Raw genomic sequence first — 21,225 nt, 5'->3', positions numbered from 1 at the left:
ATTTCCAACATTTGTTTTACATGACTTAGATTTTTTCTCCCATGCCTGGAGAACCATGTGAGAATGCCAACCCTTCTTTGAGCAGAAGAATGTCAGTTAATGGTGAGAAACTGGTGAAGAGGGAAAAAACCAGGGAATTAATTTTCCCATCCAATTATGACCTCCTCCGTCACCTGCAGTATGCAACCCATTTTCCTATACCTCTGGTAAGTTGTTTGCTCCATCGGTGTGCACCTTGAGTTTTATATAAGTTTTATTATAAGGTCATTAACCACTGACTGTCCGATTATCCCCTGCTTGTCCTTTTATCAGAGAATGTGAGTCACTGCACATGAATCCTAACTATGTTCCCAACTTGAATTTGAAAGATATTTGCTTATTGGTTTCCATATGTACTCTTTGGCTGTTGGCATTTTTGGTGTTACACAGCCGAGTAAGAATTTTGGGGCACAGGAAAAATGAATAGGGAGAGGGGCAAATGTTTATGAATGAGAAGCACTCATGCCAGTGAAGTGAATGAGGGAAAACCGCATGGCCCCTAGAAAGTGGGCTGTTTGGCATTTCTGGGTCCCTTCTAATTTCTAAGAGTGAATATTGGAAAGCAGGCCATGCCAGCCCAGAAGCTCCAACTTGATGGAAGAGGTTGTGAGTGAGATAGATTGGGGTTTGCACTTGGGATTTAAAAACGGATAGCACATTAAAAAGCATGCCAAGAAATTTAGTGTTGGAGTCTTAATGTAGTAATGTCTTTATTCCCAGGAGAAACAAGATTAGTTTTTGATGTTAGCAATGAATATTAGGCTAAATGCCGAAAACATTTTTAAGCACTGGGTTTACTATTTCCTGAAATTTTGTGATAAATTTAGTCTCAGTACGTCTTTTTTGGTGTGTGCATGCGGTTTTCTCTGTATCAGAAGTACGACTGTGAGGCGTGTTTTGTTCTGGATGCCTCTAGAAGTTTTGATCAGTAAGTATTTTGTTAAAGCTAAATAGAGTTGGTATTTTGTAGCATCCTCCAAAGTGACTCAGAATCACTCAGTTCCCATTTTCTTTTGACTTATTACAGTTAAAAATTCCTTTTTGTTTATGTCCATGAAGATGTCAAAACTTTCCAAGAGGGGATCTCTTCTTCATCTTGGAATATAATCACCAATTTTCAGTGGCTCTCTGTCTTACTCTATTTCAATACAACAGAAACATCCATGGATGAACTATCACATCTTGGATTTATTTTAAAATTTATTTTTATTAAGAGTAGTTATTAGAGAGAGGCTCAGTAGTTAAGAGCACTGGCTGCTCTTGCAGAGGACCCAGGTTCAGTTCCTAGCATCCACATGGTGGCTAAAAATTGTCTGTAACTCCAGTTCCAGGGGATCTGATGCCATCTTGTGACCTCCATGAGTGTTGCTTGTCACAGGTGCACTTACATACATGCAGACAATATACTCATAAAATAAAATAAAAAAATTAACACTATGGGGCTGGTGAGATGGCTCACTGGTTAAGAGCAAAACACTCCCACTCACAAAATATAATAAATAAACATTAAGAGTAAAAGAAATGAACTTTAAAGTCCAGAGTTTATTTACTACTAATTCATCAATACTAGCTTCTTAGTTTCAACAAACATATCATAGTTTTGTAAGGCATTGATATCATAGGGAATCATTTGAAAGGTATTTAGGAACTCTGAACCGTCTTTGCAACTTTTGCTATAAACCTGAAACTACTCTGAATTGCAGAGTTTATTAAAATAAAGGAAAGATGGAGACAAAGGGAAGCAGGGAGAAAGGATACCGTGAAGTGCTGGAAATGGTTGAGGGTTGCATGCCCTTGTCTTAGGTGAACAACGCCTTGCACATCTCTCTGCTCTGTGATTCTGGGGTCTGAGCAGGGGCCAAACATTAGCTCCTCCAGTCTGTGCCATCCTAAGGATTGCCCACTTCCTTAGAGGAAACGGCTTGATAATGTTTCTTGACCATTGATGCTAATTTTTATTTTTTTAGCGTGAGCATGAGTGTGTGTATGTGTGTGTGTATATGCATGTGTGTAAAGTGTATGTGTGTGATGTATGTACATGTGTATACCTGTGTGTGCCTGTGCATGAATGTACAGAAGCTAGAGGAGGTTGTTACGTGTCCTGCTCTGTCACTCTCTACCTTGTCCTTTGAGACAGGTTGCTTGCTGAGCCTATAGTTAGGCTGCTGGCCAGTGAGCCCCGCTGAACTGAATTTCCTGTCTTTGTCCCACACAGCGCGGGGAACACAAGCATGAGTGGCAGCACCTGGCTTTTTATGGGGGTGTTGGGATCCAATCTGAGGTCCTTTGATTGCACAACAAGCACTCTTGAACCTACTGTCATCTCTCCAGCCCCGATCCAGTTTTTAAGTAGCTTTCCACTACTGGTTTACCATGGCTGTAATTCAGAATAAATTATCAGTATGCAAAATGAAAAGGCTAGGTTATTAAAATCTTGACATTCTATTGAGTCTGGTCCTCTTCTTTATTAGAAAGAGCAAATCTAGCCTGTTGTGTATATGAAAGGAATATAAGAATATGCTTAAAAAGTTTGGTCTTTTGCTAACTGTTCTGTGGCCTTGTGACTGTGGAGATGAAGGGAGAGAATGCAAGGAGGCTTGAGCAACTGTTCAGAAATACAGTTCTGTATACACAGGTACATGGTGAATACTCTGATCTGTCCACCAAGAAAATGTGCTGTTTAGGCCGCCAAGGAGCACAGATGCTATCGTGTAAACCTTCTACCAGCCTGTAACCTGGGAAAGTCATTTACACTGTACCATGTCTTACTGATGAGAGAGACTCCCTGTCAGTTTTTACTAGCTGGTTAGACTTTTCTAGAACTCACTGTGTTACAGCTTTTAAAATAGACATTTTGTGCTTTTTCATTTTAGTTATTCACTCAGATTCAGAGTATATGTTTGTGAAATTACAGATAGGTGTTTCAAGCTTCAGAAACAAATTCTTCAAGTACAGAAATAACTTTGGAATCAAATTTGTGTTCTTGCGTTCCAGGAACTATATAGTGCTTCTGCCCCATCTCCTGAGTGCTAGCATTCTAGGCATGTGCCGCCACATCCAGCCAGGAGCACGGCTTCATAATCAGTGCAGCTATTGCAGTGTTATTTATTTGTATGTATTAGTGCTTGCATTGTATATGTGCGAACCATGTGCATGCCTGGTGCCTGTGGAATCCAGAGAAGGGCCTGCATCTCCCCGGAGCTGGAGTTACAGGCAGTTATGAGCTGTCTGATGTGGGTTCTGGGACCTAAACCCGGGTCTTCTGCAAGAACAGCAAGCGCTCTTAACCGTTTAGTCCTCTTTCCAGCCTATTACTGATGATTTGATGTGGATTTTTATAATATTAACAGTACATACAGAAGCCCCACTTTTGGTGGTGCGTAACTGCAATCTTAGCACTTGAGTAGAGATGAGGAGTTTAAGACCATCCTTGGCTAGATAGTGAGTTCAAAACTGGGCTGTATAAGATCCTGTCTCAAAAAACTAAGCCAAATCAAAACTTCACAAAATCTCACACATGCTTAACAGTACTTTTCCAGTCTTTCAGGTAAGTCCCTCATTTAATGCCATGCATCAAAGTCTCTGCGTATACTGGCAGTGGAGAGGACCTGGTCAGAGCTGGACTGATTTGTAGTTGAGACTGAGTCCATGTGGGTTAGCCTGGTTTCTGGACTTGACAGGGGCCGTGACCTGGCGTGGACTGTGTTCCTAGCATGACCCTGCTCTGTTAGTCAGTGTCCCTGTTTTAAGACTATTTGGAAGATGGAGAGATGGCTCAGTGGTTAATAGTATGTACTGTTCTTCTAGAGATCCCAACTTCAATTCCCAGAAACCACTTTGGATAGCTCACAGCCATCTGTAACTCCAGCATCTGGGGGACCTGAGAACTCTGGCTTCCGAGGGCACCTGTACTCACACACGCATGTACACATATGCACACTTACATAAATAATTTTAAAAAATATTTAAAGAAATTTAAAGACTATTTGGTTTGTATTATTTTTCTATACCTTTGATATGAGTTTCTAGTTCCAAAACAGTTTCAATAGTTAATAAAATTCACCACCTCCCTTACATTGTTAAAGGGACCAGGAGTTTCATATAATGGTAAAACAAAAGCCATAAAGCACTAGATCTGTCATTACTGGCAGTAAGAAGCCTTTATAACCTACAGGTCAACTTTAAGTATATATAAAACATGCAAACCCCTCTTAAAATTTATTCATTAATTTGTTACTTAGAGACAAGATCTCATTTTATAGACCAGCTAGATTCGAACTCATGGTGATCCTTCTGCCTTAGTCTCCTGGGTGCTGAAATTAACAGGTATGAGCCACTGTTCTTGTCATTGTAAGCCTTTTCATAAATGAAAGTTGTTAGCTATTATGCTACAAAAAATTGGATGTTAAAACCTGGAACAACAAATAGAGTGTTCACTACCCTTCAGTGTGGTAGGGTAAAAATGAGACATATTTGGTTTGATGTAAGTTTTAATTTTTTTTTTCGGTCTTTTTGAGACAGGGTCTCCCTGTAGCCCCACCTGTCCTGGAACTCACTATGTAGGCCAGGCTGGCCTTGAACTCACAGAGATCTGCCTGCCTCTGACTCCCAAGTGCTCAGATTAAAGGCGTGCGCCACCACGCCCGGCGTAAGTTTTAATTTTTTAAAATGATCAAAGCCCTTTAAAGTTGTGTTAATGACATCCTTCTTGGCAACTTAGATTCAGATTATTTTGCATATTTTCCTCAAGAAGACAGTTGCAGGCATTGAAATGAATCTCTGCATCTGTATCATGGCTCTCATGTTGATTTGAAGGGTAGGTCAGTTCGGCTGTGGTTCAAGAAGACTTTTTAGTTTTCCTGTACAAATATTTGAGTTAAGGAATATCAGACCATAAGAGAGTGCAGGATTGCCTTTATTGAAAAATGAACTTTGTACATGAATTAGTTTGGTTACTGTTGTTTTTTGGTTTATTTTTGCTTTTGAGAATTATGACTAACCTTACGGTATAGAGAGGGAAGATGGGGTAAGATGAAAAAATTCTATATTTTCCACACCATTTCCACACCTTGTTTTTCCTTTCTGAGTCTTAGTCTCCTTAGATGAGGCAAAAGTCTCAGAGACCTTCAAGCGGAATGCTTTTGAGAGATGATAGTACAGGATTGGGTCAAAACACAGATTTGATACAGCCAGGAGTAGTGTGGCCTCTTTGGCTTTGAAGAGTGAGATTCTGGTTGGGCAGTCAGATATGACTTCAGTCTGGCTCAGGGTGTAAGGGATCCGTACAGCGTGGTAAGGAACAAAACATATGATGTAACCAGTTGTCACTAAAAGTATGTTGACAAGAGCCCTTTTCACATTTGGGTAGTTTTCATTGTCTTTGTTTCTGTAGAGTTGTCTGATTGCAAGGAAGTTGGATATTAAAATGATGGCCGAGAAATTTAAAAATATTGCCACACATAGGAAATTTGTCAGCAAATGCCAGTTTCTTCCAAACTCTTTTTTAAATTCCATGCAACCTACGCTTGCCTTTTCCTCAATGTCCTCGATGGGAATCAGCATGTTCGGCACCATTATAAGAAGGACCATGAGCCACACCACAGTTGATATCATTTTGGCAAACCCGGGTTCTTGTATTCGGTAAATCTTGGAACTGTGTATCAACTGAAGACAGCGATCAATACTGACAAACGCCAAGAAGATAATTGACAGGTACATATTGATGTAGATGAGGCAGGCTGTTACTTGGCAGTGGAATATCCTCAGCTTCCAGGGTGCCACGCCCAAGTCTACAATGATTTTCACTGGCAGTGCCAAAGTGAGCAGGAAATCGGCTGTAAGCAAATTGATTAGGTATATGCTCACACACCGGGGATTTGTGGTTTTCTGCAGAAAGGCCCAGGTTGCAAAACAACTTCCAATAATTCCAACAAGGAAAACTAAATAAAAGAAGTAGGTGAATGGTTCCAGATCTCTGTAAACTGGACAGAACAGTGAACTGTTTGTCATCTTGAGGGAAAAGAAGGAAGAGTTCAATAATTTAAAAAAGGAAGTCCAAAGAATCTGTTAAAAAGAGAAGGAGGGAGATGTTAGTAATTAAAATTAGAAACAGCCTTCCTTACAAACATCTGTACTGAGGATATCATCATCATCTTAGTTCTTAGGAAGAATTTCATTGGTGAACTTAGCGGACTGTGTGGGAGCACCCTGAAGTATGAGAAGCCCTGGGTTTCCATTGTCTGATTTCAGGAAATCTTAGGTAGATTCGCTCTTTGGAAGCGATGTTTTTGACTTCATGGTTTTACATTGCGGTAGCTCTTTGGTGACAGCTGAGTGAGAAGTTTCTTTGCAGAGGAGGTTAAGTGGCCAAAAATTCTGAGAAGTACAGAGGGGAAGCTGGTGTTGTGGTGTTGCCTGAAGAGATCTCAGTGAGGCTTTCTGGTTTGCGAGCTCATGTTGGAAGAACCTAGGCTGACGAGAGGAAAGGATGACAGCTAGTTCAGTCAGATTTTCAAAGTGTTGTTTATAAAGTAGGCTCTCCAGTGTGAACCCTGCTAGACTGTTTTTAGAAGTACAATTTTTGTCTCTTTTTGTTTTCAGCAGACAGAATGGAACGGTGGGAATTTGGTGCCTCTCACTGGGTTGGTTTCACAGTGCTGTGGACGTGTTGGTAAACACTTTAACCATTTTCAATGATGAACACATTAAAGATTTTCTTTTTTTAATATTTTATTATTTTTATTTTATGTGTATGAGTGTACTGCGTGCATGTATGTGAGTGCACTCATGTCATGCGATGCCACAGAGGTCAGGTTCTGGGAGTCAAACCCAGGTCCTCTGCAAGAGCAGTCAGTGCTCTTAACCGCTGAGCCATTTCTCCAGCCCCTAAAGATTTTCTTTACTGTCATATTCACATTTTATATTGAGCACCTATGTAACATTTTTATTAAGCTCAATATATTAATGAAATTACTTTCTTGTATTTTATTTAATTTTAATTTTATGTGTATGAGTGCTTTGCCTGCATGTATGTAAGTGTAAGTGTATTGCATGTGTGTAATACCCACAGAGACTAGAAGAGGGCATTAGATCCCCTGGAACTGGAATTATGGGCAGTTGTTAGCTTCTGTGTGGGTGTTGGGAACCAAACCTGGGTCCTCTGCAAGAACAGCCTGTCCTTTAAACTGCAGGGCCACATTTCCTCTTGGGTTTCTTTTTACTTTTTAAATGCACGTACTAGAAAAGCTTCAACTTAAAAAAATCCTATTTATTATTTTTATTTTATGTGTATGAGTGTATTGTCTGCATGTATGTGAGTGCACCCGTGTTGTGCGGTGCCACAGAGGTCAGAAGAGTGCGTCAGATTCCCCTGGAACTGGAGTTAAGGACGGTTCATAGCTGCCATGTGGGTGCTGGGAATTGAACCCGGGTCCTCTGCAAGAGCAGTCAGCTCTTAACCACTGCGCCATCTCTCCAGCCCCAAGCTTCAACTTTTTAAAAGTTTGATTGTATTGCTGTTGGACAGTATGTGTATAGATGTTTTAGTTGACGTGTTTTTGAGTAGTTTTATAAAAAGTGTATTTTTAAAGGTTCTAGTACATGGGTATATATTTATTGGTTACAACATCCTCCGAGAAAAGCTAAGTTATATCAGTATCAAAATGGAACTTTACTGGACCTGGTGGCACTCCCCTGAAGTCCTATCATTCAGGAGGTAGAGAAAGGAGGAACACAAGCTCAAGGTCATCCTTAGCTACAAGGCTATAAGACAAGGCTAGCATGGGATACATGAGGCCCTATCTCAATCTCAAAAAAAAAAAAACCAAAAAACCAGAAATCCAACTTTAACATTAGGTGTTTTTTTTCCCTTTAACTGTGAGTTTTGCTGTAGTCAAAAGTCCACAAGATAGTCTCTTGGAACCACCATAATTGACATTAATAACCTTGTCATGTTCCCCCCAGACAGAGAACACTGGCTTGATTTATGGGTTCAAGTTAAACTGAGCTTTCATTGACAAAGTCAAGTCTGACTCCCAGGTTTAGAGCCTCTTGGTGTGGGCTATCTATTGCATTAAACAACTTTCTTTTGTTTTAAAGTCTAGCGATTGCCTTTATATTTCATCAAGAAAAATTCATATATAGTGCTACAGGACGTTGGATATGTAATGACTGGCAAAGAAGGGCTCAGAAGCCATCAAATCTTGCTTTAAATTAGGCAACTTCAGAAGTCTTATTAAACCTAATTTTTCAAATTATTCAATAATGCATTGTATATCTTTAAAAATTATTTATATTATTATTTATTATCGTTATTATTTGTGTGTGTGTGTGTGCGTGTGTGTGTGTGTGTGATGCATGACTGCTGGTGTGTATGCCATGTACGCGATACTTTTCTGGAGGGACGTTGACTTCATTGAGTTGACTCTCTCCTTCTACCATTCCATGGATTCTGGGTACGAAACTCAGGTCTACTCAGGCAACTTTACCTGCTGAGCCATCTGGTGCCATGGTGTGTAATCATTGAATGAATCAATGTATGTAAGCAAGTACATCAAACTTTTTAAAGTTACTTAAAGGTTGCATACCCTTCCCTTTCTCCCATTAGAGTTAGGGCTTTTAAAAAAAATATTTTTGAGACTGGGTCTTCCTATAGCCCCACCTGGCCCGAACTTGCTGTATAGACCAGGCTGGCCTTGAACTCACAGAGATCCATCTGCCTCAGCCTCCCGAGAGTGGGACTAAAGGCATGCACCACCACGCCCAGCAAGTTAGAGCTTTTTATTCTGAGGCATAATAAGGTTAAGTCCCTGGGCTGTGTAGTTGACAGATTACAAAGCCAGGATCTCAGTATAGTCACACCTCAGAAGCCCCAGTAATGGTGGTGATGATTCTAATGCTAATGCTTATTATTAATGGTGTAGCGTTTGTTCCCTATCTGGGGGTTATGTGACAGGGATGTTCTTAGCAATTTTCACATAAAACAGCTGAAATAAAATATTTACTTTTACCATTTTCCCTTCGTACTGTTACAGTAAAAGAAGTTTAGGCATTTCGTGTGTTTTGCTGTTTTGTCTTATTATATATATTTAAAACTAAATCTCAGTCTTAGTCTATAAATTTAGATTTAACTTTCAGAGTTCTCAGAACATACATTCTCCCTCCTATTCCCATTGTCATCTATCTCTCTGTCTTTGTTTTGCATGCTGGATTGAACCCATGGCTTTGTATATACCGAACATGTGATCTACCACTAAGCTACAGCTCCCCCTCCCTCAGTCTCAGGTCTCATTTTAGAGTGGTCATATCTACACTCTGTGAACAACTCCTTCCCATCTCTGTATTTTAGCAGGGATAGAATTTTAGAACTGTTCTACTTTAAAGAGAGATGACTCTCTATTGATAGCTTCTGTCCAAGTCCTCAGATCGGTGGAGGAGGCTGAGGTCTGGCCCTTGCACGTTGCTCAAGGTGCTGCAGTGTATTTGAGCAAGACCAGGGTCTGTGCTTGCTGATTGGTCTCTAGGCTCTCTGCCTTTATCCTGATGTTTCTTGATTCCTGCCTGTCGCCTACAGGCCTGAAGGAAGCTTTTCAAGTTAGAATGCTATTCCAGGCTTCTCTCCTCACAACCCTGGTTTTTGATAGTTGCCATTCATTTGTATCTTGGAATTCTGAGACCAATTTTATTTCCCATGCTTGCCTGTTGTTTATGTGTAGAGTGCTATGATTTGATTTCAACTCCTTTATTTCAAGTGTTATATAGTGATAGCAGGATAATAATGTATTTCTTCAAGTGCCTCATTGCTTATATAATTATACATTTTATCAGTAATACTTATATGGTGAAGAGAAGTATTAGTTTGTTTTGATTGATAAATACTCTGTAATTAGAATTGACAATATATTATAGTAGGCAGGAACTGATTTCAAATAATTACAATGTGACTGCTTATTTAGTAATGCTTGAGAGTCCTGAGTGCTTTGCATTCACTTTTATAAAATTCCTTCTAGATTTTCATGGAGAATGGTTTATTAAAAACTGTGTATGTTGAGTAGAGTTAAAATTGTACTATGATCACATCTCATGTTCCCTATCACAAATTTTCTATTTAAGAGCTTGATAAATATTTTGCCAACCAGTTAGCAGCCAGTGGAGATTAGATATACTCAGAGGTACTCCAGCAAACTTAAAGTATTTTAAGTGTCTCCTTAGTTCCCATAGATTGGGGGGAAAAAAACTCATTAGGTTTTCTGAGGGAATCGTGAATATTTTTTTGAAATTGACTATTGTAGTACTTATGAAAGAAACTCCTTCTAGGACCTCATGCAGCTAGCCAGTATCTATCTTGCTGTGAAACTGAGTTACCTAAGTTAGCTATGTAATTACTCCAGCTTGGATGTAGTTGTCTTTTTTAGACAGATGGATAAGACTAAAAGAGAGCATAAAATTACAGAATATTCACAGCTAAGATCTCGTCATTTTTGTCCTGTTAGCCACCAGCTTTGTGACTGTTGGCTTTCTACTTAAAAGCTGAGAAGTCATAAGCTTGTCGTGTGTGGAAAAGCACTGAGTAGCCAAACATTGAAAAGGACATACCTGAGAGTCCTCTCTGGCCTGAGCAGGGTCCAGGTCTTAGAGAAGCAGGAGCTGTTTGCCTAGCTGCAGAGACAGCAGCCCCATTGCAGGCTTGCCGGCTGAACTAAGAATTTCCTTTCCTTTTTATGTGGTTTAAAAATGTTACAGACTGACGTAGATGAAACTGTGGTTTGCAAATAGTTTAAACTGTATGAAAGTCTCCTGAGGAAGCTTTGTAAGAAAACAATTTTGTGTAACTCAATTTGTAACTATTTGTTTTTAGAGAAAAGTTCGCTCATTCATTAAAGCACCTTGCCCCTTTTTTCTCTTTTCCTTTTTTTCTCTTTTTCTTTTTTTAAAAAAGTATCCAAGATATCTTCTGTGTCATAATAGTTTCCAAAGAATGTCAGCGTTAAAGCCCTCTATCAGTTCTTGTTAATGACAATAAGGTACTTAAATACTTCTTTAGCTATTGACATCAGCATTTTAAAGGTACACATATTGTTGCAGTTTAATTCCTGCTAAGATAGCTGTTAATTAAAAATTAAAAAAAACTATTATGGAGAATGGTGGCACTTGGGAGGCACTTGGGAAGAAGGATGATAGCCATGAATTTGAGGCCAACCTGGGCTCTATGGTGAGTTCAAGGTCAGTCTAGACTATGGAAAGAGACCCTGTCTCACAAAGCAAACACTGGAACAAAATGATTTAACTGAGTCTGGTAGGGTAATCCCCCGCCCCCACACTTTTTTTAGCCAACTGTAAATTCTTCTTGCTTGCTTGCTTATTGTGTGTGTATGTATTTGGGCACATGCTTGGTATGGTGTGTGTGTAGAGGTCAGAGGACAAGTTGTAAAACTTGACTTTTTCCTCCTGTCATATGGGTTCTGGGGATTAAACCCAAGTTGTGAGTCTTGGTGGCAAGCATCTTTAACCTATGAAACACTCTCACTGTCCCATTGCAGAAAAATCTTAAATATAAATAAAAGAACATTATATAGATAAATACATCAAAATTTTGTTTCGTGTATTTAATTTTGTCTGCGCTTACATACGCCACTTAAAAGTGTTATTGTACATATGGCTTTAGAGTTTGAAATTCAAAAATATATTATATCTAGGCCAAGGAGATGACCCGGCAGATTAAGGTGCTTCTCCTGCAAGTGCAGCAACCTGGGTTCAATCCCTAGAAGCCGTATAAAAGTGGAAGGAGAGAACTGGCTCTTCAGAGCTGCCTCTTACTTCTTCCCACGTGCATCATGGTGCCTGAGCGTGTCTCTGTCTCTCTGTCTCTCTCTGTCTGACTCTCTCTCTCTCTCCTTCTCTCTCTCACACATACACAATAATAATAACAAATTTGAAAAAAATATATTTCACATGCTTTTTCAAGTTATGAGGTTAAACCTCTACCATTTCTCAGTTTGATCCAAACAGCATAGTGAATTGAGGCAGGTATTTAGTGGTTTATATGTTATATTGCCTGGTTAAATGTTCTCCTGCCTACAGTGAGAAGATGCTAACTGGGTGCCAGAAAGGCCTTGGGTGGGAGCACTGCCTGACCACTTCCTGAGTCTGAAGAGCAGTGTTACTACCTTAGTGATTGTCTTTATTATTTTTTTCATAAGGTTATCTCTTTTTTTGTTTGTTTTTTTTTTACACCTTTTCTTCTTGTATGGCTGTAGACTAGACCCAAGACCTTAAGTGTGACGGGCAAAATGAGGCTAGTTTTTATGACCTGAACATGCTCGGGGAGTGGTGAATGTGCTGGGGCAAACTTGGTTTGTAAGTGCCAAGCTAAGACCTGGGTGCTGGTCTGTTTATTTATGCTTCACTGCCTTGGCTGGTGCTTCGATTTCTCCTCTTTATCTCCTGATGATTCTTTGTCAGTTTTTCAGATGAGAAGAAACAAGTCACAAGAGAGCTGTTTAAATCCCAAAACAAACCTCTTATTGCCTTGTTGCTAGCTTAATAACAGAAATTAACAAACACGCATCCCTTAGGACTGACCAAATGAAAAATGTCCAGCTAGATGGAACTTAGAATGTATCACATGAATTTTGAAAAAAAACCAGAGCTGTTTATGATGATAATAGCCATTTGTTTTACATTCCTTGTTCTCCTTTTTTTTACATTTTGTATTTGATATTTGGATCAGAAGCCATCCTAACTTTGATCTTTATCTTGGAGCAAGTGGTCTATCCTTAAGACTCCTGTTCTGTGGTAGAGAGGACTCAACAAGGGCCACTTAGAGGAAAGACATCTGCAAAAACAAGATGAGGCTGTAGATAGGGCTTAGGTTCACTGGGAGTAAGCCTGGGATGGAGGGGCAGTTAGAGGTGGAATTGGCTACAGATTGAGTGCTGAATAGTTTTAGTGAAGCATGAGAGAAAAGTGAGACAAAGATTTCTGGTAAAGTTTTTATTTTATTTTATTTATTTTATATTTTATTTTAGGTAGGTGTTTTTATGTTTACTTCCTTGGTTTACTTTAGGCTTTATAGACAATAGAAAAATACGAGCAGCCGTTCTTAAAAATCTAAGATCACAGTTGTGTTTGAATTGCTAAACTCTAGAAAGCTAAAGTGTCCTCCTCCTTAGTGAGAAATTTCATACATGGAATAGTACCAACTAATCAGTTTATTTATGTTTTCTTGAGATAGAATCTTGTCAGATTCCCTTGGTGGCCTCAAACTCACAGGGATGCTCCTGCCTCTGCTTCTTGAGTGCTAAGATTATAGGTGTGCATTGCTGTGTCTGAGATGAGCTACTTTTCAATAGTAAAACCAAATTGTATTTTTCTTTTTTTTTTTTTGGTTTTGTTTTGTGACAAGGTTTCACTATGTAGCCCAGGATGGCTTTAAACTCCAGATGCCCCTGCCTTGACATGCCAAGTTCTGGAATTACAGGCCACTTCTGATAGTGAGATTTGGCATCTGTGCTTTGTGTGAAAGTTTATTCACAGTGGAAATATATATTTTTCCTCTGCTTCCCTTAGTACTATTTTTTAAACACAGGTTTCTTTTGAGTTAATAGATGGACCTTCTTTCTGTCTCATTAAGGACAGTTTTCCAGACTGTATTTTGTTAGTGTTCCAGGAAATTGCATGTCATCACTAACCCACTATTTCAGAAACCCAGGTGGGAAAAAGTGAGGTCAAGGTATTTTTCCCTTACTTTGGTCATGGTGATACTTTTACTTAAGAAATGATATTTTAGTTGCTTTTATGTATATTTTGTATGTGTAAAATGCTAATTTGACTAACAAGTTGATTTGGGATATGAAATATTTCTGTAGTCTAGTCTGTATATCTGTGTGCATCATTCTTTTAATTTTACTGAAACCAGTTACCAGATAATACTGCCTAACATTCTTAAAATGTGACTTTCAAACATAGTTCAGAAGCTGTTTGGAGTTAATGGGGAAGAAGAAATGGACTACTGGGTGTAGGTAGCCACTACCATAGCTAGGCATGTGTCTGAGAACCTCCCTCCTCCTCCCTCCCTCCCTCCTCCCCTCCCCTCCTTCCTTGTGTATTGCCTGAATGTAGGTAAGTGCACCTGTGTTCCCTCCCCTTCTCCTGCTTTTTCTCTCTTCATTTCCAAGGCTGGGGTTGACAGTAGACCTTTGACTGTTGAAGATTCCCACCAACACTGGTTACTACATAGATTCATTTTGTAAAGGGTCCTAGGTTATTGATGAGGGCAGAGAACTTACCCCAATATTGGAAAGAAAATTAGCATTTTTATCTGTCATGTTGTGTTACGTGAGGAACCTTGATGACCGTAGTCATTTGAATGAGGCTTTTTTCATAGAGGACTGGGCAACATCAACATCAGCCTTCAAGGGGGGCCCTCATTGGAGCTGGGGACCCATTGTTCATTTGGAAGATAGGACATTGTCCCTTACAGTGATTTCCCTCTTCATAAAAGGGCAAAACCCTGCTTCTAAAATCTAAGCCTGCTGAGGGTATTTCTTTTTTTTCCGGTACCCTGGTTCCCTGAATTGTGACTAGCATTGCTGCTTGAAAATCTCTTCAGCCTGGGGTTTCTCTGAGACAGGAGGTTGTTAGCTATATGGGAAATATAGTCTTCCTGGGGTTAAGATTATTATTATTATTATTATTATTATTATTATTATTATTATTGAGACAGGTTCTCCCTGTAGCTTCAGCTGGCCTGAAACTTGCTATGTAGACCAGGCTGGTCTGGATCTCAGCGATCTTACTTCAGTGCTGTGATTAAAGGCCTGTGCTACCCATCCAGTGTCCTAGGTTAAGGTTATTAACTGGGCTTGGCTGTGTTTATAATCCTTTCCCTTTTCCCTTTTGTACTGTCTCTGTCTTATTTCTGTTGCAGAGAACCCTGAAATCCAAATTTAAAAGTTAACTTGGAGTGTGTGGGTGCCCCTGCTCACTTTTACAGTTTCTGCCTCGTGTCTGGAGCAAGTTAACTGGGGAAATAAGCATCTAGCAGTATCTGACCTCAGGAAAAACTCTAACTACAGAAAACTTAATCATATAACTGTCATCATTATGTTTTATCCCTCATAAGTGCTCTTTGACTCCTTGGACCTTCTGTAGCAAGAAGCTTACACTTTCTGGTTTTGCTGTACTTTATATTTCCATTTTGAAAGATTCTTTACAATAAAACTACCATCTAAAATCCTTTTTCTGAAAGCATTTTTTTGTTAACCTTCTTTACCAGAAATATATTTTGTAGCAGTGTGTCAGTACCTCAAAGACAGACTTGGAGGTTCCAGACTGTTCTGTTTGCTTTCTCAACCATGCCACATTGATTAATTTTTCCCTCTGTCCTCTACCATTACTGTTTCCTTAATTTACATATTGAGACTAGTGGCCAAGCTTAACCTATGGGGGCTATCGGAGCCAGGACTCTGTTTTAAAATTCCAATTACATTAGAAAGTAAAAGGAATTTGGGCTAATTTAATAATCTTAGTTTATGTGACCACTTGTTAGCTAAGTTGATGCCATGTAAACAATGTAAGCACATGTAGTCAATAATACACATTTTATAGCCCATATCTAGATTTGTCATTTGTGTGTGTGTGTGTGTGTGTGTGTGAGAGAGAGAGAGAGAGAGAGAGAGAGAGAGAGAGAGAGAGAGAACTGATTTATAGGCACACCACGCAGAAGGCAGTGTTAGCATCAAGTGTCTTGTATCACTTTCTACCATTTTACTTTTAGGCCTGCCTGGTCTCTCCCTGAACCTGGAGCCAAGACTGGCCTTAAATTCCTGATTGCCCTGCCTCTCCCTTCTAAGAGCTGGGATTACAGCATCTACCACAATGCTGTTTAGGAAAGCTGTGCTTTTAAGATGGTTTTTTTTTGCAAGGATTTCCTGTGATGAAATGTAAGCCACATGCCATTGGATTCTTGCAGAAAGTAGGTAACCTAAAGGAAGTAGTGATTTTTTTTAAATTAAAGATCACACAGTACCTCAAAGACCGTCCCAGAACTGCTCACCTCAAAGATATGCCTTGCTGTTTTGTGGGGGATAATAGTTTATAATTTCTCTATTACCCTTTGATGTTGCAGGTATGTTATGGTTTATAAATGCTCACTTTCCTTCTCCCCCGAATTAGAAAGATCAGGTGGTACCTGCGGGATTAAGGACAGAATCTAGAGCTAGTGGTCTATACTTTCCAACATCAAGTAGAAGCAAGGCTTGGTGTGAGGATATTCCTAGTGTTTCTGGATGGCTGTTTTAGATGAAGGTATGTAACAACACCTTTTCATGTACTGGTGACCCCCACCCCTCACAAAGTCCTACTTAAACTTCTGCAACAAGTTTATTGGTTGACATAACTTGACCTTCCAAAGTTGTGGGTGTGGTTTTAGGTGAGGGTTGACACAAGTACTCAAATGTGAAACCAGGACTAGCTTTGAACTATTTCTAGTCTGCCTTCTGTGGTGTGAGCATCAGTTCCTAGGAAGTGTTGCACATCTAGAGTCTACATCTTTTCAGTCACCCCTTCATTTCAGAAAATTTCCTGAGGATGAATGTGGGGTTTGGTCTCATTGAGTCAGTTTGGATCTTGCTCTATCCCGACTTGTAGTCAGTGCCTTCAGATGTGGCAATTAATTACCTAGTGCTAATTCTCTCTGCTAGCTGTATGGTTCAGAACATAGAGAGTGACGTTCTCAAATGAAAAGCTTTACTTTTATTGCTGAAAAAAGAAGATGGAGGCTGGGGCGGTAACGTGACGGGAGTGCTGCTCGTGATGTTTCTGTGAGACATTAGGGTCACTTCCCTTGGTGGGCAATGTTTAGTCATTTTAAATGATTGTAATCTTCTGTGATCTGTTTCTTGATTCTTCTTGTCACAAGTACTCCTGCTATGAAAACACTTTAGAACATTTTTGCCCAGGTACTTAAATCAGTTACGTATCAAAATGAGCCTTCATTCAAGTGAAGCAGTCAGAAAGGTTCCAATAAAGGGAGGATCCTTGGAGCACCTTTCCAATAGATTCTTGCATTTTAGAAGTTTCAGAGTAGCTGCTAGCATATTATATTCTATCCACAGATGTTTTCATTTAATTACTAGCCCAGCAATGCAAAAACCACATGATTTTACATTCTCTTGCAAAAATGAGGAAGCAGTTGACTGGAGCTAAGAGCTCTCAGCTCACCATCCTCCTCAGTTTCCCTGTGACTGTTTATTTTACATCACCTTCTCTGACACTGCAGGTATCTAATTGAGGTGCTCCACTCTGTACTGTAGTTTCATCTATAGAAGCACTAGTAAAGCGTCCCTGTGCCCTCTGCAGTGGTACTATGATCTCTGAAAAGTGTCTGGGTTAATTCTCCATAGCCAGTGCCCTGGCACTTTGTTTTGAGTTGTTGCTGTGCACCTAGTAATAGTTATAGCACACAGAAATTGCTGCTCAGCTGTGGTTTCCAAACTCACCTGCCTCACACGTCATTTCCTGAAACACCTCGCTTTAACATTACTAGTCTGTTTTAGCACAATGCTTGAGGGAAAGCGACTTTCTCAAGGAAAAGTTTCACTTGTACTGTTGGGAAGAGGAGGGAGGGTGGAAAGATGACCCAGGTCACTCAAGCCGTGCTTGCTGCTGTTGTCAACCTGTTCTTACTTTCATTTGCTGTGGTGGCCCAGTGGAAGGCCTTGAAGAATCTCAGGCTTTGCTCATTTGCTCTGATCGTGAGACTTGTAAAGAATGATAAACACAGCCCCCCATCTGCCCCCCCAAGTGTATTAATCCAAACACATGCAGCAAGCTTAGTTGCCAAAGTCATTTGTCAGAGCTTAGTGATTTTTGTCTTTTTGAAGAGTTTCTTTGCTTCATCATTGGAGGCAGGAGGGAGCTGTAGGAAGGTGGACAATGAAGACGGAGCAGAGCACAGAAGCCTTCCTGTTCCAGGGTGGGGATGTTTCCCGAGTTTTGTCTAAACCCTGAATGGGTCATGGTGCATATGGGATACTTATTTTGGAAAGTCAGAAACATTCTCTCTGTAACTCTTCCTTGTGCTGAAGTATGTAACTGAGCATAAAGAGACCTGTGTTGGGCATGTTGATGACTAAGGGTGGGGGAAAAAAAAACCTGACAGTTCCGAAGACAGTTTCTTTATTGGTGTATGTATATATAAAGAATGAAATAGGAACATTACTTACAGAAGTGCTTAGGAAGAACATCTGAAAGATTGGCCGAATGTCCTCTAAGAAAGTCAGTTAAAAGCAGAGAAAGAATTTAGTTTCAGTGACTCCTAAGCCAGAAACCATATCCCGTTTCTCCATCCATTTGATTTCTTAAAAAATGTGATGTTGGGATCAATGTAACTCTTTAAGATTCCATGTGTACAGCTAAAGGCTGCAAAACAAGAAACAGTGCCAGGCAGGAGTTACCTTCCTTTGAGTTATTGGCCGGGGTGGCCCAAGAGACTCCCAGACAGTAACCCAGCATAGAACTGGGGAAATGAACAGCAGACCCCAATCTTATCTAAAGGAATATTGACAACTGCTTGCTGCTAGATGAGGAAGAGCTGATCTTCCTAAAACAAGGAACTCTAGATAGGCTGACTAGACTCAGCAGATGGACAAGCACTTGGGAATGGCTGGGGGCACTGACAACACAGTGGACAGTAACAGGGGTGACAGAGTATATGGGCTCCAGTGGGGGGGAAGAGGGGGCTATGGGAGGGGGCCATTTGGCATGTGGGTATAAAGATGGGTAAGATTGTTTGGGATGTTCTGTATGAAATACACACAAAAAATTAACAAATAAAATGAGTTATATTTGAGGAAGAAGCATAAAAATTTGCTTCATTTTAATTAGTAGAGGTGAAAAACATTACCATTGAACTCTACCTGATGACTTTATATCCATGCTCATGTGCCAAGGACCTCAGAAAGTAACCGACTGTGACTAGCAATAATCAGATATATGGAGATTAGAGACGCATGTGCAAACATCTAAGTGTTAGTTGCATTAAAAATGAGTTTTTCTGTATAAAACAGTATATTTTAAAATGAAATGGAGATCTTTTTTAAAGGTTAAAACCTCATTCTATTTTATGTCTTACAGGGCTTATACTAAGTATAACATTTTATAACGGTATTAATTCACCTGTGAACCTAAATATTTACAGCCAATTTTGAAAGAGAGTCATCTTTGCTCTGGAAATTGTTATTGAGTATGTTAATGCTGTTGTAATGAGATGCTTCTTCTAATCCTGTGGTTATTAAATTTTATTTTTTTTTTTGAGACAAGGTCTCCCCGTAGCTGCAGCTGGCCTGGATTCACTAATGGAGACCAGGCTGGCTTCGAACTCACAGAGATCCGCCTGCCTCTGCCTCCCGAGGGCTGGGGTTAAAGGTGTGCGCCACCATGCCTGGCCCTATTAAATAATTTTTAAAAAAGAAAATATAATAGTAATTTTTTTAAAAAGTGATGTTATGAAATGTCATTTTACGTGGAAACTTATATTTGAATTTTATTAATTTTTTTGTATTTCATACTTAATAGTGGATAATAATGCTAGATACATTACTCATCATAAGTATACTTTTTATTCATGTCTCTTAATATGTAACAGGATGCTGGCATGTGGACGAGAACGGTGCTTGGACAGGAAGGGGGATCACAGAGTGTCTGTGCTTTCATGAATTGATTTTTCCCTTTTGGTTCTGGAGTTTTCTTGGTCGTTCTGTGGTTTTAATGTGATGTGTAATTTCTTATCTAAAGCTTCTCTAAATGGCTGGCACAAGAAGAAATAAATGATGGGGTCCAGGCATATATTTGCAGCAGACAACAGCAGAGTGAATTCTTTCACATAGCGCAAGGTTTCTTTGGACTGGCAGCTGTAGTGACCTTCTGTCTGACTCTTTGTGTAGGGGATTCTGCCAATGTGGTAAGGTACAAAACACACAAAAAATACAAGCATGATGCTGAATATATTGCGGCTCGATTTCCTCTTGACTGAAATGGAATTCTTTCTGGACTTGAGGTGAGACTTAAAGATTTTCCTTGTGATAGCAGTGTAGAAGATAAGCAACAGAAGAAACACAATCCAGAACATGCTCACAAAGATATAGTTAGATGCTGTGTGCCACTTCCGTCCCAGCTCACTCTTCAGTTCCATGCATTCTATTTTTGTAACGTCCTTGACACTCTTGTTGGTGAGAATGATGTTGGGGACAGCAAGAAGAAGCATGAGCGCCCACACAACCACAGACAGAAGTTTGCTATAGTTCACTGACTGGATGAACGAAGTCAGAAGGGGCTTTACAATTTTATAATACCTGTCAAAGCTGATGAGTCCAAAGAACATGATGCTGACATACATATTGACGTAGAAGAGCACAGCAGAGACCCTGCACACAAACACTCGCAGCTGCCAGGGACCAAGGCCCGAGTCACTAAGGACCTTGAAAGGGAAGGTGAGGCCCATCAGAAAGTCAGCCACCACTATGTTCTTAAGATAGATGATAAAACTCTTAGAGCTGGGAACATAGAAGAATATCCATCCTGATACTCCATTGAGGAGGATTCCAGTGATGAAGACCAGGAAGTATAGCACAGGAATGACCTGCCGGGTGATGAGGGTGTTCTGGGAGCACAGCTGCTCCGGGGGCTCTGTGGCTGTTGAATTGGTCATCTCGTAAGTTCTGGAGCCCAAGGCCTGGATAGAGAAACAAAGTCACTGAAAGGATGCTTTACACTTGAAGGACACCTTATGACCTTCAAGTCACAGCATGCTGCAGCCCAGTATGTTTATTCTCCCTCTCCCTGATTTTTTTTAAAGTTTTTAGGTTCTTTTATTTTTTTTAATTATTTCTTTAATAACCGAATACTTAGAAGAAACATTTCATTACATCAGCATTGACATATTCAATAACAATTTTCTGAGCTAGGATGTATCTCTTACAAAAATGGCTGGTCCATTTTTAGGTTTACAGTTGAATTATTACCATTATACAATATTGTACTTATTATAAGCCCTATAAGCCATAAAATTAAATGAGGTTTTAACCTTTAAAAAAGATCTCCAATTCATTATTAAAATACAGAGTTTCATGCAGAAAACTTCATTTTTAATACAATTGACATTAAGATGTTTGCACATGCGTTTCTAAT

At 39.7% G+C, this 21,225-nt stretch overlaps 3 protein-coding genes across 16 annotated transcripts in view; 1 reads left to right on the top strand and 2 right to left on the bottom strand.

Annotated features, from left to right (window-relative positions):
- The window catches only part of Med12l (mediator complex subunit 12L), a 343,300-nt gene that overhangs the window by 121,124 nt on the left and 200,951 nt on the right, over positions 1 to 21,225 (top strand). For all 12 annotated transcript variants that reach the window (XM_029569368.1, XM_029569360.1, XM_029569358.1 and 9 more), the window contains one exon: positions 30 to 206. In XM_029569368.1, the coding sequence (XP_029425228.1) occupies positions 30 to 206 (177 nt within the window). The remainder of the gene's footprint in view (positions 1 to 29; positions 207 to 21,225) is intronic.
- Gpr171 (G protein-coupled receptor 171) lies at positions 5,028 to 10,723 on the bottom strand. Its single transcript, XM_008844843.3, has 2 exons — positions 10,633 to 10,723; positions 5,028 to 6,102 (listed from the first exon to the last, which is right to left on the bottom strand). The coding sequence occupies exon 2, from the start codon at positions 6,046 to 6,048 to the stop codon at positions 5,041 to 5,043; it is 1,008 nt and encodes a 335-aa protein (XP_008843065.1). The 5' UTR covers positions 6,049 to 6,102; positions 10,633 to 10,723; the 3' UTR covers positions 5,028 to 5,040.
- Positions 19,509 to 21,225, bottom strand: part of P2ry14 (purinergic receptor P2Y14) — a 41,581-nt gene continuing 39,864 nt past the window's right edge. For all 3 annotated transcript variants that reach the window (XM_008844866.3, XM_008844876.3, XM_008844858.3), the window contains exon 3: positions 19,509 to 20,770. In XM_008844866.3, the coding sequence (XP_008843088.1) occupies positions 19,730 to 20,746 (1,017 nt within the window). In that variant the 5' untranslated portion in view covers positions 20,747 to 20,770 and the 3' untranslated portion in view covers positions 19,509 to 19,729. The remainder of the gene's footprint in view (positions 20,771 to 21,225) is intronic.

This window comes from Nannospalax galili, unplaced genomic scaffold (assembly GCF_000622305.1).
Source record: "Nannospalax galili isolate Female #2095 unplaced genomic scaffold, S.galili_v1.0 scaffold351, whole genome shotgun sequence".
Lineage (NCBI taxonomy): Eukaryota > Metazoa > Chordata > Mammalia > Rodentia > Spalacidae > Nannospalax > Nannospalax galili.
The sequence above is the reverse complement of the archived record's forward strand: the minus strand, read 5'-3'. Positions and strand labels throughout refer to the sequence as shown.